Here is a 24585-nt window from a genome sequence, read left to right on the forward strand (position 1 = left end):
ATCGAAATCAAATGATATATTTAAATAAATAAATATAAATATTAAACAAAACTAAAATATAACAAATACAAAATATGTTTTAGAAATAAAATAAAGTAATCCACATCAATAACTCAATGAAATCATGAATTTGAAAATGTAAATTTTTAATTTGTATAAAGTGTAATCATAATTATAATTATTAAATCAATTTAAAAAATATTCGATAATGAAAATTAGAATTACACATTATTATTATAGAGCATTACGCATCATAATAAATATATAAATATTTTCCTACACAAATTTAAATAAAAAGCTGTAAATTTTTAATGAAGAAATAGAAAATAAAATATTTTAAATGTAAAATTTTTCTTAATTTATTCACTTAAAATTCATTTTTGATGATTTTTATATTATATTAAATTAAAGATGCATATTAAATATTTTTTCATGAATCAAATTTGACGATGTTTAGAAAAACATTAAAATATAGAAGAAGAATGAACAAATAATGGAAAAATTAGTGGCAGAAAAGAGAGAAAATGAAGGGAAGAAATTCCTCTTTTATTATATTATTATATAGATGTCACTATAGCTTTTCTACTGAGCGTAGTACCAAGATTCAGTTCAACAATTCATCAAAATGCGTTTTGTCCCGTTTATTATAGGCTTACAAGATATGTTCTGATAGAAATAGAATACAAAAACAAAAATAGTTCATAAACCCGAATTCAAGCCTCTCCTTTACCTACTTAATTCTAACTTAGCAATCCAATAATCTAGCTGCTTGGATACACATTCCGAGCCTGTTGAGCCATACGAACTGAAATTTTGTATTGCTTTCTCGACTCCAAGATACTCGTACACATCCTTGTCAAATGTCGGGCTTATGCTCCTGAGCTCATCGAGGCTCAGGTCTTCAAGTCGGCAGTTTCTTGAAACACAGAATGCAACAGATCTTCCAACTATATCATGAGAAGTTCTGAATGGTATTCCCTGTACAGAGCACCGTGTTCTGCCATTAGCTACGACTAGCCAACGAACATTTTATGATATTTACATTGTCAGGTTCTTGGCAGAAGAGAGCGCTTTCAACAACAAAATATACAATGGTGCCTCTCAATCTGATAGTCATGCATTATTAACAGCATTCGTATATAGCACAGTCAAAGGGCATAATTGTGTTTTCAGTTGTTCACTTTGAATTTGTCTCTTTATTAAGGAAAAAAGCCCTATTTCTGATCCACATCCAGACTGCAGTTTTGTGTTTGACTAGTTGATATTATGATGCCAGCAACATAGACTTGCTATCTTAATTAATTCTTATGCCCCATTGATAGAAATACTTCTATGTGAAAACAGCACTATGTTTACAGCAGTGACAATTACATACTGTGTGAATGAATATAGAGTGTGGTTTTGCAACGGGATATACCTTTTTGACAAGGTAGTCTGCAAGTGTTGTAGCATCAAGGTGACCAGCTGGTAGAGCACTCCTTATCCTGTCCTGATTGAAAGTTATATTTTCAGCAAATTCTGCAGACACTTCGAGCATTCCCATTATTGTTTTGACACTGTCAAATACAGGTTCTTTGTCTTCCTGTTCGAGAAGACAAAATAATGAGTTCCTATGCAAAACAACATAAGTGTGAACTTGAGAGGCACACCGGGCATCGTTTTGTACACTAATGTTATATTAAACATTGTTAGACATGCACCAACACTAGCTAGAGCCACGAGCAGCTCAATTCAAAAAATGTCATTTATATTGGATTTAACCTGTAAATCCCGATTGTATGCATGAGGAAGACCCTTGCACAGCACAAGAAGTGAAACCAGGTCCCCTATAACCCTAGCAGATTTCCCTCGGACGAGTTCCATTGGGTCTGGGTTCTTTTTCTGAGGCATTATACTGCTTCCAGTTGAAACAGAGTCACTAGGAATGATAAAGCCAAATTCTTCTGATGCCCATAACACCCATTCTTCACCAAGACGAGAAAGGTGGACAGCTGTAATGGAGTTTGCAGAAAGGAACTCCAACACAAAATCTCGATCTGAAACTGCATCAATGCTGTTTCATATAAATGTTACCAAAAATAAGAGAAAGCAAAAAAATCAACATGGGGGCCTAGAGCAACAGAAAAAAACAAATAATACTCCCTCCGTCCACTAATTCAAGGCCTACATGAAAAAACACGGGTTTTAAGAAAATGTGTATTTTTATTAGTTGAGTGGAGAAAGGGACCCACAAAATGTATTGTTTATTGATTGAGTGGAGAAAGGGACCCACAAATTGTATTATTTATTAGTTGAGTGGAGAAAAAGTGTATTGATTGTTGGGACCAACCAATTAAAATATGAATAAAAACTTACTAAAAATAGATAGGCCTTGAGTTGGTGGACGGACCAAAAAGGAAAGTAGGCCTTGAATTAGTGGACGGAGGAAGTAATAATAATAATAATAATAATAATAATAATAATAATAATAATAATAATAATAATAATAATAATAATAATAATAAATAAAAATTACCTAGACGAATATATGGAATTATCAACAATAACTTAGTCATAACTCAAACCAAGTCATTGTATAGTAAAATGGACATGGAAACACGGCCTATATCTGCCAAATCCTTCCTATGCTACTACAATATCAACATTTGAAAAACAATTCAAAGATTCTGAATTAGCTTTAGAACGGAAAAAGAAAAACACGCATTCCATGCAAAGACTCTCTCCCACCTGTTTCTCATGGGGGCTGTGAAACCAAGAGCTTCGGAAGTCATAAATCTATCGATGGGCAAGCCAGTTCCAGCTAATGCACAAGCGCCCAGGGGACAAAAATTAAGTCTTGCACGGCAATCCAGTAAACGTAGTGCATCACGTTCAAGCTACAATACATGATTGATCCACTTATTATGCACTTGATCTTTTTTTATTTTTTTTGAGATACAGGATACATATCATATCATGAAATTGAATATATATTGCAAAGAATTAACCAAGCTAGACTATAACCAAACCAATAACCAAGCAAGTACAATAAAATAGAAATACAACCCACATGCCGGTGGGACTTGAACCAATGACCTCTTGCAAGAGAGAGATTGGTTTCTCAGTTTTGCCACTGACTAGACCTCATCAACTCTTTGAAGTATCTCTAGACTCTAGTATAAGAAAATGAATAGCTGGTCCTCTCACCCACGAGCCTATACACAAAAATTTAACTTCGGATAGACGCAAAGCATTTCAATTCATACTATATAGTATATATCATGAACACGAGAACAAAAGCAGGCAGTGAAAAATATGTGATTCCACCTTACAAAGACTACTAGAATTTGCAAAAGACATTTTATATAGTTTCTTTAAAAAAACTGACATTTTATATAGTCAAAATAATAAGACTATCTGAAGAAAGAACAGTAATACAGCATAACCTAACAAGGACCAAACTTTAGACAAATTTAAGTCTTCTTTTGAATAATGAAAGCAGTGCAGCTATGAAGCTCCCAAACAGTATAACCAAAATCAGGCATACATACACAAGTCACAGAATTGATGAGTTTGCTTAGGTAAGACATCTAGGATATCCATTAAACTAATTGAAATTTTTTATGACTTTGATGTTGTTGTCTAAGTCTAACCCCACCACACCATATACTCTTCTTCCTTGACCATATTTATACACAAGTAATAACCAGAAAGCTCATCATATTATAGTACGGTTGAATCAACTAACTGGCTCAACGTATGCCAAAAGAAGATGCGGCAGAAGAACAGGTTGTGCCCTCTGCATATGAGTGTACCCTGGAACTATGAGATTCTCATTCTTCAAAGCCAATTTCACCAAAGCAGCCTGTAGAATGCACAAAACAAATGTCTAAGTAAGAACAAGACAAGAAAATCAGCATGGATATGAAGAATGCTACAAACTTGGCAGAGAATCATGAAACATCAGACATGTTAAACAACACTTTGATTCCACGTAAGAAGAGATGCATTGAATTGAGACTCGATATCATCAGTATTCCCGAACACACCAAAGCCACAATCCGTTCATTTTGAAAAAAATCCAGAGAAAATCAGAGGCCAAGTAAGAAACAGAACAAGATACTACTAAAAACTACCTGAAGTTTCCTTATTCTTAAAACAATTGCATCAGCAGCGTCCCGACACCAGAGGCGAAAATCGGTGCAAACTTGATCATTCCTACTGCGTGCTGTGTGAAGCTTCTTGGCGGGCTCGCCAACCAAGTCGGTAAGAGCAGCTTCGATGTTCATATGCACATCCTCTCGATCAGTCCTCCACACGAACTCTCCCCTCTCAATTTGCCCCTTAATCACATCAAGACCGTCTAAGATTTTGTCCCTATCATCGTCGGAAATCAATCCCTACAACAACAACAATAGCAAAGGCGCGATCAACAGCGAATACGCATACTGTTAAAAGCAAAAATGAGTACCTGACGAGCAAGCATTGAGGCGTGGGCGCGGCTGCCCAAAATGTCGTGCTTGTAGAGGGCTTTATCGAATGAGATTGACTCGGTGAATTTCTCGACGGCGTCGGTGACGCTGTCCTCGAAGCGGCCGCCCCAGAGCTTGGCCTCCTTGGAGCTCATCTGGATGGCGGCGGCGGAGAATGTGCGGCGGGGAATGGAGGGCGTGGGAGTTGGGGCTCTGAGAATGGGGGCGGCGGAGAAGGGTTTGGAGAGAAATGGGAGGGCTTCGGCGGCGGGAAACAAGAGCGACTCCATCATTGTAAATAGGGCAAATGGGGTGTCGGGGTTTAGTCGAATGTTTTCTTGCTCCGTCGTCACTATACTAAACGCTTTTCTTAATTTTCTATTTTCGTGCATTCATGAATATTTTCTTAGGGGTTATTGCCGTAAAATACATCAAGTTTGTCAATTTTTTAATTTATATCATGAATTTTTTTTTTGGCCAAAAAATTCATGAAATTATGATTGATTCTTAAATATCCCACGGCGAGTGACTCCGACAAAAATCGAAACTTATGTGGCATTTAGGTGGCTTATGTGGCATAGATGTGGCATTTAGGTGGCTTATGTGGCATTAAAAATCACCTACCTTACCCCAAACACCCTGACCCCCCCTCCCCTTCTTCCCCAAACCCGTCGCCTACCCCAAACACCCTGACGGCCTGAACCCCCTCCCCTTCCCCAAACCCGTCAACCACCACCTCCCAAACCCATCCTCCAGGACCGCCGCCATCCTGAATCCATCATCGGTCACCGCCGCGGCCGCGAGAAGAAGGCGACTGCGCTACCCCTACCCCTCTTTCTTCTTCCTCACAACAACCCCCTCCCCTTCTTCTCGATCTCTCACTCTGCTCCATCAAATCCACCGTCGCCTTTGAGCGGCGTGGACGGATGATGTCTCTTCCCTTTCACCATAATTATCCCCTTCAACCTAGGGCACGATCTCGGAGGCCGCGATTTAGGTGGCCTAGGGCGCGATTTGCAGACGGGTGCCGTGATTTGGGGTGGCCTAGGGCGCGATTTCGGAAATCGCCATTTGTAGAGGAAGGCCGCGATTTGAAGGTGGCGATTTGAAGAGGGAGGCCGCGTTGCAGAGCGGCGGTGGGTGGTTTCTGCGGCTGACGACGCCGGGGAAAGGGAGGAGGGCGGCGGCTCTGCGTGTGTCTGTGTGTGTGTGAGAGAGAGAGAGAGAGAGAGAGGCGGTGAGAGAGAGAGACATGGGATGGTTAATGGATGAGAGGGTGGCGGTGGCGGCGGCGGCGACGACGCTGCCGTCGCGCGGAGAAGGAAGAAGGGGGAGGGGCCGTGCGTGTGCGTGCGGCGCAGTGGGTGTGTGCGTGTGTTTGTGTGTGTGTCTGAGAGAGAGAGGTGTGTGTGTGTGTGTGTGATTTGGCCGCCACATTGGCAATTCCGGCAGCCACGTTGGGAATGCCGGCAGCCACCTCAGATTAATTTGGGCAAAATTATAAATGGTGGGATATTTAAGAATCAATTATAAATTCATGTATTTTTTTGCCAAAAAAAAAGCTCATGATATAAACCAGAAAATTAGCAAACTTGATGTATTTTATGGCAATAACCCCATTTTCTTACTACATTTTTTTTAATAATTTCATCAACTATCAATTTTATAATTTCAACGCATTGTCATTAATGAGTTCATCATTTTCAAAAATAATTTAATTTATTATCATCACTTTTTCTAATTTATGCAATTCATTCTTCACTCATTAAATATATAAAACAAAAAAAATAAAAAATAAAAAAATCTTAAAAATATATGTCTATTCCCTCTTTAAAAGATGTTTCATGGATGAAAGGAGTAGTTTGCAAATTACAAAATGATAAATCATTCTCTTCTCTTTTCTAAAAATAAATTGAAAGATAAATTATATTTGAGAAATTAAATTAGATCAAAAAATTCATACTTTTAAAATAGTGGCAATATACAAAACTACCCGAATATTTAAAACTTTTACCCACTTTTTGAAAATCCTCCACTCTATACCCATTTCAATTTTATACTATTTCTTTTGAAAATGACAATCTGAAAAGTGGTGGGTGTGTGTAAGATAACAGAATTTATTCCTTCACCTACCTAGCATTAAATTCAAAACGCAACATTTTCTTGTTTCTTTCCATTTGACCCATCTACAAGTAGGGTTTGGAGATATTTCTCAATTACCGCCGCTGCAAGTAGACAAAGGAGGTTCCAAAAAAATACCGCCGCAAGCGTCTGAAACCTCTCGTCGTCTCCCTTCGCCTCGCCGTCTTCGCCATCTCCGCCTCGATCTCGTCATCTCCCTGTCGCCTCTCGCCGTCTCCCTTTGCCTCGCCGTCTTCGCCATCTCCCTCTCGCCTCTCGCCGTCTCCCTTTCGCCTCTCGTCGTCTTCCTCTCGCCTCGTCGTCTCCCTCTCTCCACTGAACTCAGGCTCTCGCCGTTTCCATCTCGCCTCTCAAAAAATTCAGGCTCTGAACGAACTCAGCCTCTGTCTCGCCGGCTTCGTTTTTTCGGTGAATGTTCTCTAACTCCCTCTCGGCTTTCTACCGGCGAACTATCAGCTACCGCCTGAAATCTCGTCAGCTTCTCTCTCGCCTCTCTCCATTCCGTCATGGATGCACCACAAGAGGTATTATTAGTTAGTCGATTTTAGTTATTTTCCTACCAACTCTCAGACGTAGAAGAGAATATCACCGGACTAAAGATTAATACCGCCGTAAATAATTAGATTACCGTCGTTGAAAATTGAAAATACTGTCGTGATTTTTTTACTATACCATCACAATATTTGAGAATATCGATCGATGGTATTTTAAGTTTTTCAGGCGGTATTTTGAACTTTTCCTGCGGTATGTTAAGTTTGTCGATGGTATATTCAGTTTTTCCGGCAGTATTTAACTCATTCCCGGTGGTATTTGTCTTTTTCTTTGAGAATACCTTGTACGTTTTTATATGGAAAAACATATATAAGAGTCCTTGCACTTTGATTTTTTAGCGTACCTTGAGAATTCCTTGAGAATAATACCTTGTAACGTGTTCATTATTTAAGAATTAATATTGGAATGTGATATGAAAGATGAATGTTTTAGTTTTTAGAGGAGATAAAATATTTTCATTGTTGTATATATGTTTAATAATTATTACAATAAATTATGTTTAATTCAATATCAGCTCTCGAGTTAATTGATGATATAAATTGTCTTAAACAACCTTATTGTATAAATAGTTATATGTTAAAAAAGAGGTCTAGGGGTTAGCTGTATAAATAAGCTAAATAATAATACTTACAAAAATAAAAAATAAAAAAAATAACTATGATTGGAGAAATTGGCATGTTGGTTTATAAAAAGCAAAACTGACTTGACAAGATAATGTGTTGTATTTTTCATGAAAGAATATTGTACAGATTGGAAAAATAGATTATATATATGGTATTTAACGAAACCAACACCTAAACTACGGAATGAAAAGCGTAAACTATACCTAGTAAAGTTGATCGGAAAGGATGAAGTAACAATCGGAGAATCGAGAGCAAAATATAACTGTAGTATTCGAGAGCAAATGATAGCGTAAAAAATGTAATACACGAGCACGAGACCTATTTATAGATTACAATTGAGGGTAAAAAGGTAAAATCGATGCTAGTGCATGCGTTTGACGTGATTGAAGGGTATATCAGGAATTTCATCTTCACGCGGGAAAATCCTCCGCGTCTTTGGCGATCCTTTTGAAAGAGGCGATCTCTCTGGCACGGATGACTTCTCTGGCATGAAGGACTTCTCTGACGTGGATGACTTCTCTGGCGTGGAGGACTTCTCTAACCTGGATGACTTATCTGGCATGGAGGACTTCTCTGACGATGGTGACTTCTCTGATGGAATTGACTTCTCTGATGATGGTGACTTCTCTGACGATGGTGACTTCTCTGAGGGGGATGACTTCTCTGATGGTGGTGACTTCTCTGATGGAATTGACTTCTCTGGCGAGCGTATCTCCTCTGCCATATTCGTCCCGCCAATGGGGTCGATTCCTCTGATTTGTATTCTTTCCCTACTCTGCACATATTACTCCTCATCAATATATAAGAAGGGAAAATGGTTGTATTTGCTAGCTCATAAAATGCTTTGCCTAGATTAGATGGGTTTTGCCTTTTTATATCAATAAAGTTTGTGTTTTAATATTATTTATAATTTGTTTTTAATGATTTTTATTTTTAAATTATAGGAGGATCCTATTTATTTGAGGCCGAGTACAATTAATGTGGCTTCACATGTTGGTACATATTACAAGACTAAATACTTGAAAATGGTTAGGAAGGTATTGAATGGGAAAGGTGGTCAACCGTTGGTAGACAGATTTTGGGGTGGTTGTTTCGGACACTTATTAGATTGGAATCCGGGGTCAAAGTGTACTATGGTTCTTCACCATGTAGTTTCTCACCAAATCCGGTCAAATGATAATGGATTGTGGTTTTTTATTAACGGGACTAGGTTAAACTTTTCAGAGAGGGATTATGCTCTTGTTACAGGGCTGAATTTTGGAGAAACTGACTTTGATACAATGGCACACCACGATCTCCGGAATGTTTAAGTGTTCAGAAAATTTTGTTGTGGGCAGAGGACTGTTAAGGTGGACACTCTCATTGACCTTTTCGAGAATTATGATATTGATGATCAGGATGAGAGTTTACTATTACGTGTGGCACACGTGATAGTACTGTATGGCATGCTACTAGGGTATGAGTCTGATAAGAACGTGGATGACTGGGTTTGGGCTTTGGTGAATGATCTTGATGCATTTGCCCAATTTCCATGGGCAGCTTATACGTATCAGCTATTATTAGGGATGGCAATCGGGTACGACGGGTACGGATAGTGACTATCCATACTCATACCCACGAACTAAATGGATAGTGGTTTTTAACCACGAAACTATCCATGGATATCAAATGGTATCCAAACCCGCTACCCGCGGATACCCACTACCCGTCGGGTATCCATGAACCCGCTATCCGGCAGGTATCCGTCACCCGTTATTCGGCGGATACCCACTATCCGCCGGATACCCGCCACCTACTATCCGCCGGATACTCACGAAACAAAATTTAAATATAAATTTACAACAAATTTAATAGAAAAAAATCAACACAATTCAAATCCATATGTTGAAATCCACAAAGAACAATGTTTAAATTAAAATTCATCACCTAAAATATAAAATCCAACAAAATTCTATAATTGCTCAACAAAATTCAAATTTAAATTAGACTATTAGAATTTGGGCCTTAGTTCAGTTTCTGTTTGGGCTTATTTTAAGATATAATATGCTAGCCAATAATCTCAAAATATATATTCAAAGCCCATATTTTATGGAATTTTTTGTGAATATTTGACGGGTAATTGGCGGGTATTTTTCGCGGGTAAACGGTTTTCGTGGGTATGGATAGTAAGTATCCAAACCCATACCCACGAACTAAATGGATAGTGAATTGCAACCACGAAACTATCCGTGGATATCAAATGGTATCCAAACCCACCCTAATAGGTTCGGGTTTTCGCGGATATCCGTTACCCGCGGGTAGATTGCCATCCCTAGCTATTATGTCAGTATGTGAATAACAGTAGTACACACGACAGGTATAAATTGTACGGGCCGGTGTGGGCATATTACATGTATGGTCCCTGGAGATCATACCCGAGTTGGGTACTGCAGTTGGTACGCACTTGGATGGCGGTGCACACCCCAAGTGTTTGAGGCAGAAGTTTCGAAGTAGGCCCACTGTGTCGAATTTATGCCTCCTATTCGAGCAAGAGGTACTTATTTCATTATAAATTCAATGTTATGCTTGAGAATACCGTATTGAATAGTTTAGAATACTGTCGTATAAATTGATAACACCGCCAGAGCAGATCCGAATACCGGCTGGACGTATTCTATAATTTTCACGAAGGTATTTTGAACTACTCCGGCGGTATTATCAATTTATCCGGCGGTATAATTATCAATTTTTTTGAATGTTTGTTTGTTTTTTTTATTATAACCGCATCATATATTGGCGATCCAGCTCGACAATTATGAGATGACGACCCATTATTATGCTACGATAGTCATGCCCGTGCCCGTGCCCATTGGTGTTCACTATGAGCGACCGATGAACTAGTTGAGAGAGGGTAGGCAATTTCCCCGGCGACCTGCACAGGATATACGCGTTCAGGAGCATGAACTGCCGAGGAGATAAGAGGAAAGGAGGACGAGGGCGACGACGTCTCGAGATAAGCGTAGTCGACCTCCACCTACCACATCATCATCTAGTAGTGGAGATCACGTGCTCCGAGGACGAGACCGTGAATATTTAGAAGGCATTGTCACTAGGATGGGAGAAAAACAGGAGATCCGAATGAGAAGGCATAACGATGATATGGGGAGTCGAGTGAAGAGGGCAATGAAGGATTTTTTGGAGGATTTGAAGGGGTTTTTCGGCTGTAAGTCTGTACACCCTAGGGTGTATATTCTCATGCCCCTCGTTGTACGTCTAAACCAGAGACCAGAAATTCTGATGATGGCCAACCCGACGATGGTGGTCCAGTGGCCCATGATATGTCACCTCATGATGATGAGCCACTGTAGGTGCCACATCAATATTATGTGCATGAGTATGGAAGCACATCTAGTTTTGATCAGGAGCAACCACGTTTTTCTCTTTAAAATCCATCTGATTACAATTTTGATCCGGGATATATGGAGCATGTGGCACAGGTACTAGTTCAATTTTTTTTTGCAAGCATTTCAATCTTCATATATATTTATACTTACAATTTTATTTTGTTTGATTTGTTAAGGGACTGAGGTCCGGGTTGGGTGTTGTGACCACTGAGGGCCTCCAAAATTTATTGTTCAATCATTTCCAAACACCAGCGATGCCCCGAAGGAGTGAACGTCAAAGATTTCCCTCTCGATTGCTAGATTCCCCCAATCTAGCAACTGGAGAGCCATGTCTTCTTCCTAAAAAAGTGGTGGATAAATCTATGCAGTACATGAATGGAGGAGAAGAGTACGTCATCATCACTGAAAGTAACGCCAAATACAAGAAGACTTTTTTTCATGACATTCTTAGGCTGAATTTTTCATTTCCCGAAGAAGTAAGTCAATTAAATTTAGGTATTACATTTTATTATGTTTCTTAAATAATGGTATCCATTTTTCCCACAGTTGGTCGAGTTGTTCATGTTAAGCTGCAAATCAAGGCTAATGATTGGGGAAAACCTTCTACCGAACGTTACGTCACAAAGTACTGTTATATCCTCTACAGATTTATTTGTGAGTTTATTTCACATCTACATCATTGGATACTATGATGAGTACACCATATCCTTTTAGTCCAGAAACATAGCTGACATGTTGATATTGGCGTTACCCATGATGAGTACACCATATCCTTTTGTTTCACCAGTTGAGTTGTCTCCGAAGGCAACTTTTGATCCAGCTTTCTCAACATATTGAGTAAGATATTCTTTAAACCCTGTCATGTGCGTCGAACAGCCACTGTCCAGAATCCAAGTTTTGATTGGAGCTCTGACCTTTTCCTTCTTTTTGTGTTTTTTGGTTTTGCCCTGCAAGGAAGAAGTATTTTAGGTGCCCAATCAATGTTTGGGTCCTAGAGTGTTAAAAATTGTTCCCTTAGAAACCCAGATCTGCTTCATCACTGATCGTGTTGCTGCCTTTTTGCGGTTGACTGATCGGTTGGCTGTGGTGGTCGATACTTTAGTTTGTACATGAGCTTTCCTAGGTTGACCCTTTTTCTTCTTTGAATCATCCTTCTTATAGAAGTCAGGTCTTGTGTATACTGGAGGTCTCCTTTGATCAGATGTATATCTCCGTTGAGATACTGGAGTTGGTCTTGACTGATGGTGTCTAGCAAAAGGTTAGAGTTGTCTGTATTGAGACTGATGGGGTCCAGTCATATGATGTTGAGGTTGAGACTGTCCATGACTGGACTCATTATTTTCTTGTCTCCATGGTTGTTGTTCCTTCCTAAATTGAACAGGTTTCAACTTCTGATTGCTCCTGAACTTCCTTCTTGACTGATGAGGGAGAGGTTGTTTCCTTGCTCCAGCAGGTTGTTGTTGTTTCAGTTTGGAGGATCCTTCTCCATACTTTGACTGAAATCGGCTTTCCAGTCTCCTTATTAGGGCGAGCTGATTGGGCGCCTCCTTTGATCGTCTGTAGTTTTGAGGAGGATGAACATTCTGATTCATCATTATCTCCATTTTCTGATCTTCTTCTCTGTCATGATTCTTGGGTTCTTTTGGAGTGTCATCGTCGGATGGTTTTGTGTTTTCCCGGATCATGATTGTTTTTCCTTTATTAGCAGTTGTGATTTTTTCTCCAATATTCTCCACCAAAGCTTTTGATGGATAGTTGCTCATCATTGGATATTCTTTCATGCATTGCTTAGCTGTTTGCTCCAATTTGTAGTTGAGCCTCTTGATTTCATGTGAGTCTCTCTCGCATTCCACTGCTGATTTCTGAAGCTTAGTCTTCAGTTAAGTATTTTCCTTGATCAGATCATTGAGACAGTTCTCATCCGGATAGTATACTCTGATTATCTCTTTCTTTGACTGATCTTCACTGGTATCTCTTTCCAATTTCTGATTCTGAAGCAGGAGTTTCTCGAATAGTATTCTCAACTTTTGATGATCAGTCATGAGCTGATCAAACTCGTCAACTTCATTGGTTGAAGCGTCTCTAGATTCTAAGTATTCTCCTGTAATCATGAAGGAGTTATCAGTATTAAGAGTTTTGGATTGAGAGTTTACCTCAGGCCCATTTAATCCGTTGTCGTAGCTGTTTCCAGAGTTGTCAGCCACGCTTTCGGTGTCCTTCGCCATGAGTGCTTGACTCTCATAATCTAAGCTTGTAGAGTTGCTGAAGGATGACGCTGATGTTGATCTAGAGTCTTCAATGTCTCCAACCAACATTGATCGTCTTCTTGACCACTTCCGACCCTTTTGTCTTGAAGCGTTTTGCGTTCTTCTGGTGAAAGATCAGGGCAGTCTGTCCTGAAGTGTCCCTTCTTCAAGCATTGCAAACATTCAACATCTCTAAAGTTGGAAGTGGATAATCTCTTCTCTTCACTCCTTTCGGTGGAGTTTCTGGATTTGTGCTCTCCCTCATTTCCTTTGTAGTTCCCTTTGCGGAACTTGGACTCCATTCTGTTGAATCTTTCAGTCAGTAAAGCATACTGACTGAGGAAGTCTTCCGGCTTTAGTTCAGTCGACTCATTCGACTGTTTCTTGTTCTCCTTTGTTGAAGCCTTCAGTGCAACACCCTTTGATGATGTAGGGATGTCTTCATCAGATCCGCCTGTTTTGTTCTTGTTGATGTCAAACTCATTGGCTTTGAGTTCATAGAATAATTTTTCAGTGGGTAGATGGTTGAATCCAAGTTTGTGCTGGTGAGTAACTGCATACATTTGCCAATCTCCAGATAGAAGAGCACGAATGACTTTGAGATTGATGTCTTGTTGATTGTACTTATCTTTTGACATTGACTAAATCTAGTTTAGCAGTTGATTAAATTTGTACTCCATTTCTTCGACTTATTCATTCTTCTGCATTTTGAATGAATCAAATTTCTAACAGGCGATTGACAGTTTGTTCTCCAGTATTTCTTCTGATCCGATGCACATCTTTTTAGCGTTTCCCACATCTCTCTTACTGTATCACATTTCATCAACTTGGCGATATGTTTATCTGGTACGATGCCGGAGATGATGTTTTTGGTGTGGTTATCCAGCTCATCATGCTTCATTTCTTCTGTAGTGTAATCTGACTTTGGCTTGATCCTAACTTCGTCATACGGATCCTTTGTCGTGTCCAAGGGGACTATCTTCTCTATTGTACAGATGATGATTGGACCATCGGTGATGACTTCCCACATTCTGTAGTGGTGGGCAATGAGGTAGCTCCTGACTCGGAACTTCCATATGTTGTAATTCTCCACCGAGAATATTGGAATGAATGATGTACTGCCAGGGTTAGTAGCCATGATAAAAAGCACAAAGCACGTTGAGAAGAGAAAGACTTAGAAAGTTTTAAAAACCCTCTTAAAAGGGTCTAGTTCAGTAGAACCGGGTCAAAGCAGCTTGTTCTTGCGAACAACCTGCTCTGATACCAATTGTTGGGTCCCGAAGGGTCTTTGAACAAGTGTATTGGGAGGGGGAGAATACACCTGAAGGGTAAATCTTTTCAAAAAGTTGATTTAATAAAACATTGAATTATCAGTTTTCTAAAGAAAAGGCTATTGACTGATACTGATGAAACAATCAGTGGGTGACAAGTTATCCGAGTCAATCAGATAACTTTTGTCCAGAAAAGGCTTCAGACAAACTTTTAACGAAAACAGTGGTGTTATCAGCTTTATTGATTATCCAAAGATTGTTCAGTTAAATGGATAACACGCGCAGCGGAAAATAAACTTAGTTTAATTAGCCTTTAAAAGGAGTGACACAAATAAAATTCTTGGTTACACTTTTCAGTTAGTCAGTTTCAGTAGATAGAAGCAGCATCACAGAAAATACAATAACTGAAAGCAGTAAAAGACACAAGAATTTTTACGTGATTCAGAAACAAAGTTCCGACTCCACGGTTAGATGATCAATCTGACAATCACTCCGGGTAATGCTTGAGGTGCACAGCAAACCTACCAACACCACTCTTGGTTGGATTTTACACTTAGTGCGCCCTTACACTTTCGTGTCCACACAGCGAAACACTAAGGTCTTTGGAGTCGAAATCTTTAAGCTGAACTCCCTCTTGGCTTTCTAGGTGCCAAGGTAACCGAATCTGTTTAGTTTTAGACCGGTACTTAACAACAACCACTCCAACTCTCTTTTCGCTACGGTTGAAAAGGGCTTTTCGCTACGGTTGAAAAGGGATTTGGATTCTTCCAACTAGGATTACTGAGAGTTGGTTCTCAAGTAATCAAAATCTTAGGCTTTGGGTATACAAGGGTTGCCTAAGAACTATGAGAATGTGTGTAAACAGTAAACTGATTTGAGCTTTGATGATTCTCTTCTTCGATTCAAACTTCTTATAGCAGTAGAAGGCTGAGTTGCAATTTTGGCAGAGTTTCAGCTTGTGTATTTGAATCGGTGAAAGATTGTAGTTGTTCCTCGAGCTCTATTTATAGGTGAAGTCTTGAATAGATCCGTTGGAGAGATGGTCTTCAAGGTTTCTGCCGTTGTGAGAGTAGATTTGAATCTGGCTGAGTCCGCAATCTTTGAGATTTCTGTTGTTGGTGAAGAACGGCGTGCCATAGTACATTCGGTAGGGTGCCTCTAAAACATGTTGCATCAAATAGGAACTATTTGCAGAGAAAGGACGATCTCCAAAATATCTGCATTTAATGCGGCTGCAGAAGCATTTAATGCTATCTTTAGGGTATCAGTCCGATGAAGAATGTTAACTGATACTTGTCAGGAGTATCAGTCCGCTGATTGCTTTGGTCTGCATCAAAGCATTAATCTTCACTGATGGTTCAGTGAAGCTCTCATTCAGTCAAAGATTGTTGTATTTTGACTTGTCTTTTCCAGCTTTCCTCAGTTGTGGTCTTCATTCTTCAGTCTTCAGACAACAAAAAGTATGAACTCTAACACTTGAGTTCGAAAAACTTCTAGTCTATTTTAGAAGGGACAAGATAGTTTTGGTATCATCAAAACTAGGGATAGTATATTTCATTAAGTTCCCAACAGCTTCTTTGTGAGTGAGGAGAGAGATTAGGGGCTGAGAGATGGAGTGGGGGTCGAGACAGAAGCCGTGGCTGTGGCTTGCCAGCGGCAGCTTTCGCTGGAGTTTCAGGGGCGGCGGCGATGGGGTGAGAATAAGGTGGTGACCGGTAGTTTGCAGATGTGGAGTGAGATGTGAATTTTGATTCTTGAATAATTGTTTATTGAAATATTAAATGTAAAATAAAATTACATGTGGAATTGATTTGCCACGTATGATATATATTTTAAAGCTAAAAGCTCTAAAATTGCAGAGATTTTAAATATTGAATTCTTAGACACGCCATGTGGGACCTTGAATTAAGGAGAGTGCAGGAATCCTTAATCGTATTATATTGATATCTACTTTTTTGGTTTGCTACATCCTATAATCTTTGTAATTTTTTAATATTCCATTGGTACCGAGAAGCTTTGTTTATGTCATATAAAGTAATGATGATTGGCATATTGATTAATCATTTTTGAATTCAACGTGTATAGTATAGTGACAACTAAATTCATTGGGGGCATTTAATCAAAATTTGCATTATATTTGCGCAAATACAATCATAGATTGGACTAATTTGCCGTAAAATTTTATCATTCGCGCAATTTTGCGTGAATTGTGCCAATTCACAATTCACAATTTTGAAAAACTTCCCAAATTACGCAATTTTTGAATTTTTGGAATTGCATTTTTTTTGTGATTATATACCGATTTTAGCGCAAATTTATTGCGTTAATTTGTTGAAATTTTGATAAATTTAGTTTGATGGGAAGCGTAAGAAAAGAAATGAATAATTGATTAAATGAATATTGCATATAACTTTTTTATTTAGCCCGTGAATATATTAGTACATAGATTCTATTCCCTTGTGAATGAATTGTCAGTGTCAATAAGGTACACTCAATTCAAGGCTAAATTAAGAAAATTTGATGATATATTGTAGTGGAGGATGAAATGAAACACAACAAAATATGTGTGAAACATAGGCAACAAAAGAGATATCCTTGTTTTGTCTTCAACATACGAAACAAAACAATTTGGAAGGAAGTTTTCTTGGAGTTCAAATATTTTGTTTGTTTAACGAATAAAAGAGATCAAATACCAAGTTTTTCTCAAATTTACTCTATAAACTTTTTTGAGATTATATGCAAAATTATACTCCCCTTCGTCCCGTAAGAATGTATCACATTTTTCATTTTTCGTCCGTCCCATAAAAGTGTATCACTTCCATTTTGGGACATGACCCCATTTTCTCTTTTTAACCACAACCACTCATTTCTACATAACTCCACAACCAATTCAACCACAACCACTCATTTCCACTTAACACTTTATCTACCAATTTTTTTTTCTTAAAACTCGTATCATCCCTTGTGTAATACACTCTTACGGAACTGAGGGAGTATTATTTATTGTCATGTACTTTTTATTGTTGCTGAACTTGGTTATTATGTTTGGTGAATTATATTTTTGCTAATTTTAACATAATTCTCATTTCTGGCATGCGTAATTCATAATTTATATTTGAGATGTCTAAATTCCCATTTTTTGGTGAAATATATTTTTGCTAATTTTAGCATAATTCCCATTGTTGAAATGTCAAAAATCGAAAGTTTGCATGAAATATTGCAGGTTTTTGCATGTAAAAATTTTTCCACACAAAAAACCTAATGCAAGCAAAAAAACATAATATTTCACACAAACTTTAGAATTTTGACAATTCACGCAAAATAAATTTTCATATCTCAAATATAAATTCCACACAAAATAAAAATCACGCAAAGTTTGAAATTCACGCATTGAATTGTGAAATTTGTGCAACAAATTCACACAAAATTGAAGTTCAATTACCACAAACTATATATCCTCATATCTATATTAAAGCAAACAAATTCCCAAATAACATTTATAAAATCGAAAATTTTAAACATATTTTACGTAAAAAAAATAAGAATGGATTTTGAAAATAGCCACTTTAAAATAGTAAATTTAAAAATTGGCCACTAAGATAAAAAAAATTAAAAATTGGCCACACTTACTATTTTATCCTTGCATATAAAAAATTTAGAGAGCGCTCGTGATATAGCCATTTTGAAGAAGGAAACACAATATTTGGCCACTAGTTGAAAAAAACATAAATTTTGGCCATTTTTTGCGTGTAAATACTATTTTGCACTTAATTAGGGTGGACCGGATTCGGGTCGAATTCGAGTTTACGCGCGGATTAGGCACATATGGCACTATTACCAAACCTTGAATCCAGCAACGAAGGATTCTATTCTTCGCCTACATACCGATTTAGAAACAGCAACAAAGAGCTCAGGAACTCATTAACAGCTCGAAACCGTCATACAAAATAGTACAACTTCCTTCCGGTGATGTTAGTATTCGTATTACATGCACTGATGTAAGTAAGTGGAATCAATCACCTAAATGACATGATTCAACTGCCAGTGAGATTAGGAGCTTCCTGAGAAGAGTAAGTTGAATCAGAAAAATAGCATGATTGAACAACTGATGAATTGTTTGTTGAATCATCCAATTCGCGCTTGCTCTAAAAATTTGACTATCCACAGTATAAATAGAGAATCAACAAGAACTTCCATTTGCCAGAAAACTCTTCTTTCTCAATCCTTACACTCAAAGAGATTTCTAAAACAAACAATGGCTGTAGAATTCAGACTACACCAACTTTTCTCTGAAATAGAGAAAGAAGAAAAATTTATACAGGAGCGCAAGGAACTCTTTATAAGGTTCTGGAAAAAATTTCCAACAGACACTCAATCGACTAAAGAAAAGGAAAGTCGCTTGATATTGGTGCCAACCGAAAAAAAAATCTAAGCATATGTCACGAATGACACTAATATGGCCATCAGTACCATTCGTACAACACATTAAATGGAGAATCTAAACCCTAAATGAATAATCTAAACTCTAAATGGATAATCTAAACCTTACGGGGAAGTGTTCAAAATGCATTAATAGCACGAAAATGACCATAAGTGCCAATCGTATGACACTAATGGCACTAATATGACCATAAGTATCATTCGTGCAACACTGAGTATATGGCACTAATGGCACTATTAGTGCCATTATGGCAATATTAGTGCCATATAATTAGATTTTTTTTATTTTTTTTCGGTTGGCACATATGGCACTAATAGTGCCATATGTGCCTAACCCGCGCGCAAATCCGAATTCGGTCCGCCTTATTTAAGGGCAAAACAGTCCGAAAACATTAAAAAATGACCAAAATTTGTGTTTTTTTCAATTAGTGGCCAAATATTGTGTTTGCATCTTCAAAATGGTCATGTGAGTATATTGTTTCAAAATTTTAAACATTATTTGTGCATTCCCACCCAGTCGAATGCACAACCAACATTCATTTTAGTTGTGAATTCAAGTAGTCCTGAATTTGAGTTATAAAGTTTGAATTCACAACTAAAAATAGTGTTCGTCGTGAATTCAAGTTTTAAAGCGTGAATTCACAACTATAAATATTATTAGTCTTGAATTCAAGTTTTAAAGCATGAATTCACAACTAGAAACAGTGTTAGTAGTGAATTCAAACTTTAAAATTCAAATTCATGTCTACTTGAATTCACAACTAGCAATAGAGTTGGTCGTAAATTCGAGCTTTAAAACTTGAATTCACAACTAACACTATCAACTTAGTTGTGAATTCATCCAATTGGTTGTGAATTCAAGTTTTAACACTCGAATTAACAACCAAAACAACTGGTTGTGAATTCGAGCTTTTAAACTCGAATTCACAACCAATACTAACGATTCAGTTGTGAATTCATCGAGTTGGTTGTGAATTCTAGCTTTAATTGTGAATTTAAGAAATTAAGTTGTGAATTCATAAATCTGGTTGTGAATTCAAGAACATTAAGTTGTGGATTCCTAGATCTGATTATGAATTCAAGAACATTAAATTGTCAATTCATAGATCGGTTTAAAAAGAAATACAAGAAAAATCATTGCTCAAAGATGCTTGCTTATCAGATTGTCGTTTTAGACATAAGTCAAATTTCAAAATTGTTGATCGATCAAAAAATGCAAAAACCCAACACCAACATTGTTAAGGTGAAATTAATAAATTTCTTTACACAATAATTAATCACATCATTTTCACACAAAAAAAGACAACATACAAACACCTAATTCTCTTACGTACACAAGCACCCAGGCAAGCTATATTTACAAAAATTGGTAGAGCTTGAACCTTGCTCCTTGAACTCTAAACACACAGTAGAATTGGAATTAAATACAAACAGAAGTTACACCTAGTTGCTTGGTCTAGTTTGGTTGTGCATGGAGTGGACTGTTGTTTGGCGTCAGGTTTCTCATGTTCGGTGTATGAGAGAGAGAGAGAGAATGAAGTAGAGGATGGTGTGAGGGAGGGATAAAAGTAGAGTGGCCAATTTTGTATTTTTTTATGTTAGGTGTAATTTTGTATTTTTATACAAAAAATGACCAATTTTTTAAAAATTTATCTCATATGCTATTTTTTAAATTTACAATAGAAAATTGGTTAGTCCCATATATTACCTCTAAAAATAATTCAATTCACGCAATTTGCATTGAATTTTGAAACGCGAGAAATTCATGAAAAATTGAAGTTAGATTACCGCAAACAGAAGCACACGCATGGTACACAATATATTATTAAATAATGTGAAAAGATATAGGATGTAGAGATTTCAAAAAATGGGTATTTTTTTTACACAATTTTGGAAACTTGTGTAGTTTTATATAATACCACATAGTATTGTGTAGTAATAGTCTCAAGATGCATTCATCAATGCATTTCAAAATCGCAATAATAAAAATAAAAAAAATAGAAATTTGTTGCTTCTCTGTGATCTATTTCATTATCTTCTATGCAATTAAAAATTACTCCACCCGGGACATGTGGGAGCACTTAAGATAAAAGTGTATTACAAAAAAAAAATCTTATACTCCCTCCGTCCACGAAATGAGTACCCATTTGTGGACGGCACGAGTTTTAAGAAATGTATTGAGTGTAGTGTTAATAGAATAAGGGTCCCACCTTTTATAGTGTATTAATTAAAGAGTTTTGTGGGGTACACTTGCCAAAAAGGGAAATGAGTACTCATTTCGTGGATGGACGAAAAAGGAAATATGAGTACTCATTTCGTGGACGGAGGGAGTATAAAATATCTTACTGGTTGAAAAAAAATTGCTTCTGTTGTACAATTGAAAAATATCTTCCTGACATGTAAGTGAAACAATATAAGATAAATGTAAAGTGAAACAATACAATCTAAGGAAGAAAATAAATGAAAGTGGATTGAAAATACAATGTAACTGAACAACAAGAATAGAATCAATGAAAATCTCTATAGGTGCAATGCCATGCTCCGTACTCACCATAATGCCTTAAATCATAGCCATAACCTTTCCCATCATGACCGTCGACATTGGTGCCATCTTCCACCAAGCAGTCGTGACATGGACACGATTGTCATGGTCAGAGACAGACGCACGTGCCCCCACAACTTTTTAATTTTTTTTATTATATATATATATATATATATATATATAACTAAAATATATTATAAATAAGTAAATCTTTAAACTCCCAATTCTCAATAGACTTGGATTATTATGTAGTAACTTTTTTTAAATGTATTTTATATTTAGGGTGTATTTGCTTTGTGGTATAAGGAAATAATAAGATTCATTTACCACCTTATACCTCGTTTATTTTTACGTAATAAAAAAATTGGGTAGATAGTATTAATTTTCGGGCAGCACATTTTCCCTTGAAAAAATGAATAATTTTATACCTAAGAAAACCTTATGAGGAGTGAGTGGATAACTATATTATTATTCAAACAAACAAGATATAAAAAATGTGATCTCCAATTCAAGTGATATAAATTTATATTATTCCTCTATTTAGATGGATAAAAAACAATCACACCCTTAGAATTATTTTATGCCCCCATAATAAAAAAAATTCTTAATCCGTCCATGTTCATGGTCCCTGATGATAATACCAGCTCCAAATGCCTTCGTCTCTTTGAGAACAAGTGCATCAACATCAACATTATAGCACCCCCAACCTTGGCTTCTCCTATTTCTTCTTTCCAAGCTTGACACCCAATAACTGTTCAGCCGCATACGTTGGTTTTGCTGTTAAATACGCATCATGCAGCGCCTTACCAATCACTTCTATCGGGTATTCATGTTGTTCTTTCTCGCCATGCACAACCTTAGCTAGGCTCATGCTAAAAAATGTTACTAGTAATTATACACACATTTTACACGTGTCTCAAATTATTATGAATACTGAAAAGGTTACTAGACCACACACGCACACAATGTATGCTCTGGAGTAATGCACGAAAATACTCTGAAAAATATAAAGAGAGTGATAAAAACGCAACAACCTCTGCTCTTCCTCTTCATCGTCATTATATGGGAAACTCTATAAAAGCAGAAGCATATCGTGCAGTCAACATCAAATATTTATGAGGAAACGCAGGTTTCTCTCTAAGGATGAAGTTTTCTAACCCTAGTTTCCAATCCTAGCCGCCGCTGTGTCCGATGATGCCCGCCGGAGACCGCTCCAGATCCTCAAACTCCCGACGGTCTCGTCAAACTTTGATCCTCACCTGGCTCGCTCTCCTATAGGTAAGTCGTCGATCCCTAACGCAGAGGCCTCCGCGACGTCTTCTGTTGTGTCCTCTCCCTCTAGTCGTCTGGCTTCGCCGGAGGCGAATACTACATCGCCGGTTCTACACGCTGCTGATACCGTGGAGAACAAGGTTGCTCCGAAATCCATCAATTCGCTGCAGGTTGATACGTTGCCGCCTAATCATGGAAATACTGTGGAAAACGTGGCCGCTGCCATGGTTGTTACTACCACAGCTGCTAATTATGCAGCGGCTGTATAACTTAATCTGGTAAAGAAGCCCGATGTTCCGGCTCACCGGTTCCGTGAGCTGAATCCCACTGAGAGGGAGACATTGTTACGTTGTCGGTTCCTCCTACTTCTCAGGATCAACTGGACGATTTCAAGCAACGTGCCCTCATTGGTCGTCTTGTACTTCGTAAGGGATGCAAGTTGCGTCCGTTTGTGGAGTTTACTCGTGAATGACAGAGTATCTAAGATTGCTGCAATTGCAAGTTCGTCCCTATGGCGAAGGGTTATTTAACGGTGAAATTCTCGACGTTGGAAGATAAGCTTAGAGTTAAAAATAATTCGATTTTGGAGTTGTCTTCTGGCCATATCCGTCTCCGTGAATGGGTTCGTTACTTTGACACATACAAAGAATCATCGTTATTAGCTCAAATATGGGTTTGTATATATTATCTGCCTTGGGAATTCTGGAACCCTGAGGTGATCGTGGGAATTGGAAGAGCGTTGGGACATCCTATTCGCATTGATCACTCATTGGTTAACGCTGAAGTTGGGCATTTCGCTCGAATTCTTGTTGAAATGGACATGGCTCGCCCGATTTTGAACTGTAACTACATTGATGATGGTAATAACTCTTTTTATATTGAGTTTGGTGTTGAGACGATGTTTTTTTTTCTGCTTTCATTGTAAGATTACTGGTCATTCGACGGACAAGTGTCGACCTTTGCCAGCTGACAAAGCAAAGGCAATTACTAGAAAGACGGGAGCTATACCTGATGTGGGGCAGAAGCCTACTAAAGTTGCGGTTTCGACGCCTTCATGGCAAGCAAAAGTTGCGCATACTATATTTCCTAAGGACAAAATTCTTCCCGAGTCTAACACATTTAGTGTTCTTGATGAGGAAAGTGTTGGATGAGGAAATAGTGGCGGAAGAGCCAGAGATCGAGATTGGGCATGGTGCAGCACATCCTGAGAAAGTTTTGCAGCAAGTGAAGGCTACGATGATTGATTCGAATGAGACCAGTATGCAGATTGTTTATGCAGCTGGGGTGGAAGGATTAGCAATTCAGCAAGTTACTTCTTCGACTATTCAGCAGTCGGTTGATCAGCAAGAGGTTGGTTTTGGATCGAGCTCCGGTGATAGGCAGTCCACTACTGCTCTAGAGGATATTGCGAGTCGTATTAGACGGTTAGAGGAGCAGGTTAATCAGGGGATGCAGATTCTCTCGGAGCCAAAGCGAGGACGTAGCCGTACAAAGGGCTCGGGAAAGGGCATAGGAAGGGAGCCTGTGCAGGCAGCTCCGGAAGGTGGCATAAAAAGTCGCCTCAGGAATGCGGGTGAAATGGGTTACAAGCCGAGGGACTTTGTGGTTGACCTTTGCAATAGTCCTAGTATGCGTGCAATGAATAATATTGTCCATGGACGTT

General features: G+C 38.1%; 1 protein-coding gene across 1 annotated transcript; it reads right to left on the reverse strand.

Annotated features, from left to right (window-relative positions):
- Positions 1–525: 525 nt before the first annotated feature.
- Positions 526–4840, reverse strand: LOC131007055 (argininosuccinate lyase, chloroplastic). Its single transcript, XM_057934203.1, has 7 exons — positions 4451–4840; positions 4116–4379; positions 3728–3844; positions 2728–2876; positions 1762–2053; positions 1418–1582; positions 526–978 (listed from the first exon to the last, which is right to left on the reverse strand). Exons 1-7 carry the CDS (start codon positions 4742–4744, stop codon positions 727–729), a joined length of 1533 nt encoding a protein of 510 aa, XP_057790186.1. The 5' UTR covers positions 4745–4840; the 3' UTR covers positions 526–726.
- Between the last annotated feature and the right edge of the window lie 19745 nt (positions 4841–24585).

The sequence above is a fragment of the Salvia miltiorrhiza genome, chromosome 1 (assembly GCF_028751815.1).
Source record: "Salvia miltiorrhiza cultivar Shanhuang (shh) chromosome 1, IMPLAD_Smil_shh, whole genome shotgun sequence".
NCBI classification, from domain to species: Eukaryota; Viridiplantae; Streptophyta; class Magnoliopsida; order Lamiales; family Lamiaceae; genus Salvia; species Salvia miltiorrhiza.

Coding starts and splice junctions, on each gene's coding strand:
- LOC131007055 (XM_057934203.1), bottom strand. CDS start 4,744: ATGATGGAGTCGCTCTTGTTTCCCGCCGCCGAAGCCCTCCCATTTCTC. Junction 3,845..4,115: donor TAAGAATAAGGAAACTTCAG/GTAGTTTTTAGT, acceptor TGCATTCTACAG/GCTGCTTTGGTGAAATTGGC. Junction 979..1,417: donor CAGACTACCTTGTCAAAAAG/GTATATCCCGTT, acceptor TGCTCTGTACAG/GGAATACCATTCAGAACTTC.